Raw genomic sequence first — 9,431 nt, 5'->3', positions numbered from 1 at the left:
ACTCTGTCTTTCTGTTAATTGTGAAAACTATTTCATCTACATTTGTGGCTCCAGCAGAAGACTGGCAACATCTTGGTGCATATTTTGTACCACACAAACCAAAAATACTTAGTAGAATTCAATTCCAGATGTTGCACTGTTCTTAGTGCTGTTTAAGCTCTGACAACTCCACATTACACCTGTTAATCTCGTGGATAAAACAAGATAACATGACTTACTTGTCTTTTATTATAGAATTCAGTAAGTGAATTACCTCTCTATAAACATCTTAAGTGTGGCAATGAACAGTTACGAGCTCGGATCAGCTTCAGTGGCTGTTCGTTAGCGTTTGTATTTTTTTCACGCGTAGGCCACTGCCGTGGGTGTCTGCGGACGGCAAGAGCTGCGGTGCGGGAGGATGTGCCCGATGAGGCAATGCCATTGCGACAGGGACACTGCAGAGCCACCTTGGCCACAGCCCCCGAATCGGGCAGTGCTGGCTTCCCTCTTAGCGTTCCTGAGTATTTCCTACCTCACACATTTAACCCTGCGCTCCTGGGAGAAGTGGGCCCCTTCCAGACATCACCGAGCCAGAAGAATCGTGTGCACTCAGCTCCCAGGCAGATGCAAGCAGTGAGAGCACCAGAACCGGCCTAGAGCTGAGACTGGAGGATTCAGATCAGATCTTAGGATAAACCTGTTCACTGTCGGGGTGGTCGGGCATTGCAGCGGCTGCCCAGGGCGGTGGTGGAGTCACCGCCCCTGGAGGGGTTTAAGAGGCGCCGGGATGTGGCGCTGGGTGATGTGGGTTTAGGGGTCACAGCGGCGGTGCTGGTGGAGGGTTGGACGGGACGGTCTAAAAGGTCTCCCAACCTGATGACTGCATGACTGTACGATTCTACGAGTCAGTGATGGCAGGACTCGACGACGATCATTCCCAGCTCCCCGCTCCTGCGACACCGCGCCGCTCCCTCCGGCCGTGCGCGCGCCCCGCGCCTTCCCGCCCGTGCGCGCGCGCCGCCGCCTCACGCGGGGCGGTGCCGCCGCCACGTCCGCGAGGGGGCCAAGATGGCGGCGGCCGGCGGCGGGCGGCGGCGCTCGGCGGGCCGCGCTCTGTGCGTGCTGCTGCTCTGCGGCTGGGCCCTGGCGGCCCGCGGGCAGGATTCCCCCGGTGAGCGCCGCGGGGCCGAGCGGGGGGCGCGGCTGGCCGCGGGCTGTGGGTGCTGCGCGGCCGCCCCGCCGGTCTCTCTCACCGGTCTCCTCGGTGGGGCCTGGAGCGCTGTGCGGCCTCGGGTCGTGCCTTGAGGTGACCGGGCCGGGCGTCGGCCGCCCGTGTGTTCGGGGCTGGGCTGGGGTCAGCCGGCGCTGGGCTGTGCCAGGGGAAGGGCAGCGCCCGGGCGGGGGGCGCGGGGCCGCCTGCCAGGTGTGCCCCGCTTTTGTTGCTGTGAAGCTGCAGTTTAGCTGGTTACTTCATTCAGCAGACTTGGGACTATTTTTCTAAATACTGTGGCTGCGTGCCTGGTTTTAGTCTCCCCTCCCCTAGAAATTAAGTTTATGTTATTTTGCAAGTTGACTCCTAGTTAAGTGTTTTCTTTCTAAAGAAAGTGTTTCCTTTCTAACAAGAAATGCGTGTTTCAGGGACAGTGAGTTTCTCTTTGTTTTGGGTGGAGTACTGGCTGGGCAATGAAGAGAGCGCAATTAGCGAAGGAAAAAAGGTGAACTGTTTGATCCATCAGTCCCTTCTGTGCTTGTCAATCAGTATCTCCACACCAGCTCTATTTTTGTTGCCCTTCACCTGCTCTGTTGGGTAGGCAGTAAGCATTTGGGACAAACCTGTAGGAAACGAAGAGTTCTTAACATCAAGGGTCATGAAACAACTTGCTTTCTAAAAGCAGCTTTCCTGGCAGTGAGTTTTAACCTTGACGTGTTTTTTATGTGGGGTATTTGTGTTGCTGATTCTGTTACCATGGTTGAACATTAGTATCTCTCTGAAGCAGAGGCATCTCTAGGTCTAAAATCATCTGACAGTGTTCTGTATTTGTAAACAATGCAGCCACCTTTTATAATGCCAAATAGTTTTGGGTAAGTGTCATAAATCAGTTGTGGTTGAGCTGCTAAACTTACAGCTGCTATAAAAACAAAAAACCTCAAGCATATTTTAGGAATGATAGGAAATTGCTCTTTCTCAGTCTGAAGGTGCAGAAGTAGCTGCTGAGAGTCCCTTGCATTTAAGCCTACATCCTTCTAAAACTTCCGTGTTATAATGAATTCAAGAATAATTTGAAGTGTGAGGCCAGATGCAATATAGTTTTATGGGCGAAATATGTTTGTTTGTATTTCAAGCAGTTTAGCTTTACTCTCTAATAGTTTTTCTCTGTTTGGGGAGGGTAGCACTCTCAGTATGACAGCTAGCTATAAATATGAAATTATCTTGCAACTGCTTTTCCTCATATTTTTCTCTGCGTATGCAATTAGCTGGCTTAAACCTGAGGAGAGATCAGAATTCCCTAAACTTGTCCTGGGTAAGAATTGAACAAGTTAATGTTGATATAATAATTCAGACAAGTAGCTTTTTCAGCAACAAGAAGCGTGTTAGGTGTGTAATGGTTGAATTTGGACTTCAGCAGAGAGGCACCATGGTGTCTGCATGACGAGAGATGAGTCTTCTGTGTTTTACAGCTGGTTAAAGAGTAATTCATGCTGCAAAAGTGTGCCATGTAAGCAAGGGCTCTGTTGTAACTGAATCTCTGCAAACATCCAGGTTCCATGAATAACGTGATTCAGTGTTGTCCCCTCTACAATATTTTGCTTACAAGTAACCTGAGACAAGCAGTTGGTTGAATGCTTCATTTCTAGAGACTGTAACTTTCCTGTGAAAGTGTTTAATGAAAGTATTGCTGCTTTAGTAACATGAAAGATTAGTTTGGCATGCCAAAATACAAGGCAAGTATAGTTTCCCAGTTTAAATGAAAATGCAGGCTGAAAGTCTGAAATTTGTTCTACATTTTCAAAGTGCCTCTGGATTTGAATCTGGTAATGATGTGCTGCAAACATGAACAGTTTGCTAATTTTTAGGTTAAAAAACAATTGGCTAGTAAACTCTCTCTGCATTTTTTTTTTTTAGTGTCCTTTGGATAGAGGAAAGGGACAGTAGGCTCTGCATCTGGATTCAGTGCTCACCTTATTTTTTTTGTAGTTCTGCAAAGCCCTCCCAGCACTGGAGAGATGCTGCATTTGCCTGTGGGTGCATTGTTACAGTGCTCTTTCTGACTGAATTCATTACAGTAACTGCTGCCAACAAAAGGCTTTCCTCCGGGAGCATGGGCAGCCTTTCTTTTTAACCCGTGGTTCAGTAGTTTCATTTGAGTTAATACAAGGTTGGAAATCTGTTTCAGTGTCTCCAAATTCAATAAAAATTAGTGCCTGGGAAGGCGTTCTGGGCCCTTGTGTCCTGACTGAAGGGGACTTCTCAGTATCTTCCCATTTTTTGTTGGTAAAACATGCAGTGGTGAAAGATGAAAAAGTTGACTTCAGGAAAAGCTTTCCTGAGAACACCCTCTTTGTAAACCTCAGCTCATCCTGTGGGAGAAGGAATTTGATGATGGAGAAAATGCTAATCATGTATGATTCTACAAGACATCATGAATCCACAGAGGGGAGGATGACATGTCTTTGAAGTTCTTATGTCTGGAAAACAGGCGTGCAGAGTTTTTCAGGGACACTTTGCCACACTAATCTAGAAGGCATGTGCTTCCAACCTTTAGTTCCTGTCCCACTCAAGACTTTGTTTTGGAAGTTGCCAAAGTGCAGGAGTATGTATGCTGAAAGGTTTGCAGTGTGGCATATGCTGTGTTCTTAATATGATTTCTTGTCTGTGAAGGAAATTCGTGGCCATAGTTTTCTGTCAGAGGAGAAGTCAGTGCCTTGTGCATTGTGCTGATTGTTTCTCATCCTTTTCTCAGGTCCTGGGAAAGTGGATATACTTACAAGAAATATTTCTTCTACAAATGAGAATGAAACACTGAGTAGATCCCAAAATTTGACAGACAGCTTGCAGAGTTTAACCTCAGCAGGAAAGGAGTCATTCCCAGCAACAGCCCAGATCAGTTCTGTGACTGCAGGAAAGCCATCTACAGCAGACGGTAACTCTCTGTCACCTTTTGTCCCTGCTAGTCCGGTGTCACAGGTGGATGTTGATGCTTCTGAGGATACTAAAATTGAGGAAGAAGATCTTCTAACAGATTTGAAAGACACACTAAGTAGTTCCCCAGCCATCATAAAAGAAACTATGGAGTCAGATGGAGATGACTATGCTTACGAAATGACACCGAATTCCAGGTACAATCCAGACCTTCTGGAGATGTCAGAAGATGACAACTCTGACACCATCAGTAATTACAATGAGGAGATCAAGACCCTTGATGAGAAGATAAAAGCTGTTTCTGTCTCAGGGTTGGATGAAGAAGAAGACAGCCATTTCTTTTTTCATCTGGTTGTAGTTGCCTTCTTAGTAGCTGTTGTTTATGTCACCTATCACAATAAGAGGAAGGTAGGTGTGCTCTGAAAGGTTGAGAGAAACAGCTGTAGTGTTTAAAATAAAGTTGCTTTCCCTTGTACATGTTTTTAAGAAGGGGAACTTAACTTTTTGAAGAATGCAATCTTTGACCACGTAGTCTTGTGGTGATACTAATATGCATATCATTAGTGTAATTTTTATCTGCACAATGAAAATGAACTTGAATCAAACATTTACATTAAGAAAATGAGTGAATTGGTAACTTCAGCAATCAGTCAGTACAGTAATGGACGCGGGCAGTGCAATACATGAGTTCTGTAAAGGAGACCTGAGCCAAGTCAGGTTGGGGTGAATGATTAGCTAATTTTTTTTCTGCACAGGAAAACAACAAAGTAAGGGAGGTTTAATTCCAAATGGCGGGGGAATGTTCTGGTTAACATTGTGATAATCCTTCTAACAGTCACTTTAATATGGTTTTTATATCATAGACATTCTGAGGGTGTAAGTACAAACTTTTAGAAAATGTTTAATGCTGCTTCCAGTTTTGCATAGAGAAGCTACTAAGTTACTGTTTTCAGGTAAATGTTTCTTCAGTACAAACTAATTCTCTGTGTCTCAAAAATAGCCTGGCTGGTGTTATTCCAAAATATATTGGTAGCATTAAAAATTAACTTCAGCCAAACCAAATACAGTAGAGGTGCATGCACAAATTTGCATTAAACCATAGATTACTTTTTAGATATGAGTAAAGTTTAGTGTTTTTCTTTGAGGGGGTGTCAGATAATGATTTGGGTGAGGATTTGCAGGACTCTGAAGAGAAAGCAGCTAAAAACCCCAACCCTTCTTTACTGTGCAGTGGCCCGTTTGTAATGTGCATTGCCAACTCTTTATAGGGGAAAATGTTGAAGACTGTTGTGATTTGAAAATTTATCTGAGAACCATTCAAATTAGTGATTAAAAAATGCCTTGTCTTTGCCACAGTAATGCCCCTGCCAGCATGGGGAGTCAAACCATGATGTCAGTACCACTGTGCAGCTATCAAACCCAGAATGTTTCTGCACAGCATCTCTGAGTTGTCCCATTCTCTTTCAGATCTTCTTGCTGGTGCAGAGCCGGAGGTGGAGGGACGGGCTGTGCTCCAGGACAGTGGAGTATCATCGCTTAGATCAGAATGTGAACGAGGCCATGCCTTCCCTGAAAATCACCAACGACTACGTGTTCTGAAAGCACTATGATTTGAGTTGGCTGAACTCAGCACTCTTTGCCTGCCAGTCATGTAATGATATTCAGGTACTCTAAATAAGCTGCTTGTACAGAAATGAGATGTACTCTCTTTGACCTGGATGTTTTGGAGATTAAATCTCATGGAAGATCAAGGGCATGATCCATCTGTTTGCTACTTTGGTCGGGTTTTTATATCAACTGTAAAGATAGCGAGTTTAATAAATTACTGCTCTTTCCATTCATTAAGCATCATTCCCTTCTGTCTGGAGCAGTCTTAATAGACATACTACAAAAAAATAAGCATAAAATATTCTAGGTCTAATAAATTAAGGACTTGGGCATCACTAAATCAAATTAATGATCTCTTTGGTAATCACTTACATGGCTTATAAATTCCACTGTATTGCAAACTTAAAATATAATTACTTTTTTCTGTGCTGAAATTCTGATGCTGCAAGTCTTTCATCTCATTTTTTTTCTGATTCTGTTTCCCTGTTGCATAATTTGATCCTATTTTGGCAAAACAGCTAGAATGGCAATTTACTAATTTCTGTATGTGTTCATGCCGTAAATAATTTAAAAATAATTATGTATAACTCATTTTATTTCAGAAGTTTTTACCATATGTTTCCTAAAATGTTTAATGTGTTTGTGAGGGTGTGCAGCTCCTTGACTGTCTTTTTTTTTCCTCTGATGCTATTTATGACTACTTCATTGTCTTTGTAATTAATGAGTGGAAAACAAGCCTTGTTGAATAATCTTAATAAAATATAGATAGCTGACAGGCTTTCAATACATCAGAGCTTTCTGTTGAATTTGAAGACAGTTGGGAAATGGCTATGTGATTTGTTAGATTATAAATGGGAGGAACTGTAAGAATAATTTATTTGGTTATTTTTTTGATCCAGGTAACAGACAGGTGAAAGTAAAGGGTGTGGGGACCATCAGTCTGTGGACAGTGCACTCTCATTTTTGACAAACACTTACTCATTAGTGTAAATCAAGTTACTGCTACAGTAGGTTGTTTTTCTTTTTTTTAATTTGTCTTTTGTACTTCCATTATTTATGTTTTCATGAGTTGTAAAATATAAAATATTAGTTCTCTGTACATTCTGTTTGTGATTTAGTTTTCAGACTGATAATTTGTAAATACTGGTGAATCAGAACCCTATAATTAATGACTTGGTATTCAAGTAGTTATGTAACATTTGGAAACGAATCAACTTCACGCCTGTTGGCATGAGGAGTCTGAAGGCATGATGCTGTCTTAGGAATGAAATGCTTAAAGTTCTGTATCCTACTGTTAAATGCATTCTTTTCATAACCACAGGAAGTAAAGCACAAACAAAATACCCCAAAACTCTTTTCTTGCAGTAATTTTTACTGTATTTGGACTTGTATCACTTAATATTTTGAATAAGGTTTTTAAAATAAATGACAATAATAAGCCTGTGTTTCTTATCTCAACTATTTCACTGCTTTTGTATAGTAACTTATGATAAAGAACTTACTTATGCTTGGAATTGGAAACCATTTAAAAACCATCTCTGTTGCCTATACTGGGTGTATGAAGGTTTGTTATATCTGTTGTTAAATGGTGTGTAGGGTAGATAGCAAGGCTTAAATTCACTATTTAAAGCTATGGGAATGAATACATTCTTTAACATGATTTGTTTAGGTTAAGTTGTTTAGTCTGTAATTCTTGTGGAAGATACTTGAAATTCTGACCTGAACATACCTGCTTTGATGTGTAACACTGCTGTAGTCAAGATCTAAAGGGAAAGGTTACTTCTCAAAGCTCCTTTTGGATATTTAGATATTGGAGTTCGAGGAGGTGGCTAATGTTTTTGCACCCAAGAAGTTCAGTAGCTTTGTCCTTAAAAAAAGTGATTATGAGGTGTAGTGATTTTGACAGTAGAAAACAGTACTTTCTCCCTTGGCAGAAACTTGTGTTCCTTCCAGCTTGGTACCACAGGCCTTGCACAGAACCCACGGTGAACAACGTGACTGTGCAGAAGTGCAGTGATACCCACGTGAGAAGTCTCATTTTCTCTTCAGCACACCCAGTGAATTAGGCCATCCAGACATGTTACATTTTCAGCCACATCCCTCACTATAATAGCTGCAATATGTTTAAAAAATGCAGAAAATTAACATCAGTCTAAATTAGTAGAAATAAGGCATATTCTGTTATTTTCTGGAGTTCATAGATAAGAACTTCATCCATGTTGGCTGTCTTCCAAAGCTCTTGAAGCACAGCTCAACTGGTGGAATAAAACCAACGTAAACACGTTCTTTCAGCTTTCTGAACAACTAACAGTGTCTTCTTTAAGACTATATGTTTGAGGAATAATCTTGCATTTCCTTGCCTTGCTTCCTTCAAATTGTCCTTGTGGATAGGCTGTGTCTAAGGAGAGATATTTATTAATCTTTACAGCTTTTAAGCTGTTCCTTACAGCAAACCTACTGATTTCTGGAGGAAGAATGAACACAACTAATGGCATGATCGACAACTTTTCCTAAAAAGCTAACTGAAGGCAAAGGTCTGGTTTAGCTCAATCAGTAAACCAGGTTAGTTTGGAGTCAGCACATTTTAAAATGCTTGTAGGTTTAGCTGTGCCATGGCAATACCTGTCCCACAGATGTGAGATTTTCATTAGTTATTTAGGCCTAATGACCTGCAGCTCCTTTGGGTTGGACTGCAAGTATTAAATCAGTCCTCTGCACTTAAGATGAGCAGTTATTCTTTGCTTGCTCTACTGTAGTGCACATCCTCTGTCACAGAAATAAGAAAAGCTTTTTAAAAATAGAAATATTTTTTAAAATTTATGTTCTTCACTAATGATAATAAGGGCTGTTTATAAGAATAATTTTAAATTCAAAGGGAATTAATATGAATTTGAAATCCTTGAAGTTTTTTAAACAGTGGGTTTAGTTTGGGGGGTTATCTAACAGATGCTTTTTTTGGATCCTAATTTATCGTAAGGACTTGTGATGAGTCTGTCGGGTTCACAGTTACTGCAGCAAGTTGCCCCAGGAGATGGTTTGGTCACAGCAGTGTTGGTGGATGCATCACAGCAAATGATACTGTCATGATAACATCAGTTCTTGAAACCCGTCCTCTGCTGATGCCCAGCGTTCAGTAACCGAGGCTGCAGTGCAGTTCCCAGCGGTGATTTGTACCCTGACAGGGACAGCCTGCCTTCCCGTCCCTGCTGCGTGGCGATGGGACAGTGTAGCTGCATTTGCAGCGAGGTGATCCTGGAAGCCAAGTTGGCCAGTGTCGCTCCCAGCTCCGCCCTGGCCCGGGGCGCTGCAGAGTTGTTTCTCCAGCTCGCTTGTGGCTCATTCTCCCTGGAGGAGGGACCTCGCCCTTGAGCAGGTGAAAGGTTTGACATGCACACAATGACTTTGACTTTTTTTCCTCGCAAAGATATTTTTTCATTCTCAATAGCCTTTGGACTATTGCCTGAGCAAAGGGAAGTGCTTTCTCAATTGGCTTGGGCGGTCAATAGCTGTTGCCTAATAGCACCAATAAAGAGGGAAAGGTTTTTCCTACTCTGGTTTTACAAGGGCTCCAGCAGCACCAGGAGAGTGCAGCATATGTCATCCACTGTGCAATAAAAGAGCCATTTGCTGATGAGGCAATCAGGGTTGAACTACTGGGTTTTAATTTCTTTAATTGAATTTGCTTGTGGAAAATTAAGAGCAG

The 9,431-nt window shown here is 42.4% G+C and overlaps 1 protein-coding gene across 1 annotated transcript; it reads left to right on the top strand.

Moving 5' to 3' along the window:
• Positions 1–1,024: 1,024 nt before the first annotated feature.
• On the top strand, positions 1,025–7,166 carry CUNH5orf15 (chromosome unknown C5orf15 homolog). The gene is made up of 3 exons (XM_066197255.1): positions 1,025–1,150; positions 3,942–4,528; positions 5,588–7,166. The coding sequence occupies exons 1-3, from the start codon at positions 1,048–1,050 to the stop codon at positions 5,717–5,719; spliced, it is 822 nt and encodes a 273-aa protein (XP_066053352.1). The 5' UTR covers positions 1,025–1,047; the 3' UTR covers positions 5,720–7,166.
• Positions 7,167–9,431: the final 2,265 nt, after the last annotated feature.

This window comes from Chamaea fasciata, unplaced genomic scaffold, assembly GCF_029207755.1.
Source record: "Chamaea fasciata isolate MVZ Bird 193981 ecotype frontalis unplaced genomic scaffold, bChaFas1.0.hap1 SCAF_15, whole genome shotgun sequence".
Taxonomy (NCBI): Eukaryota; Metazoa; Chordata; class Aves; order Passeriformes; family Sylviidae; genus Chamaea; species Chamaea fasciata.
The sequence above is the reverse complement of the archived record's forward strand: the minus strand, read 5'-3'. Positions and strand labels throughout refer to the sequence as shown.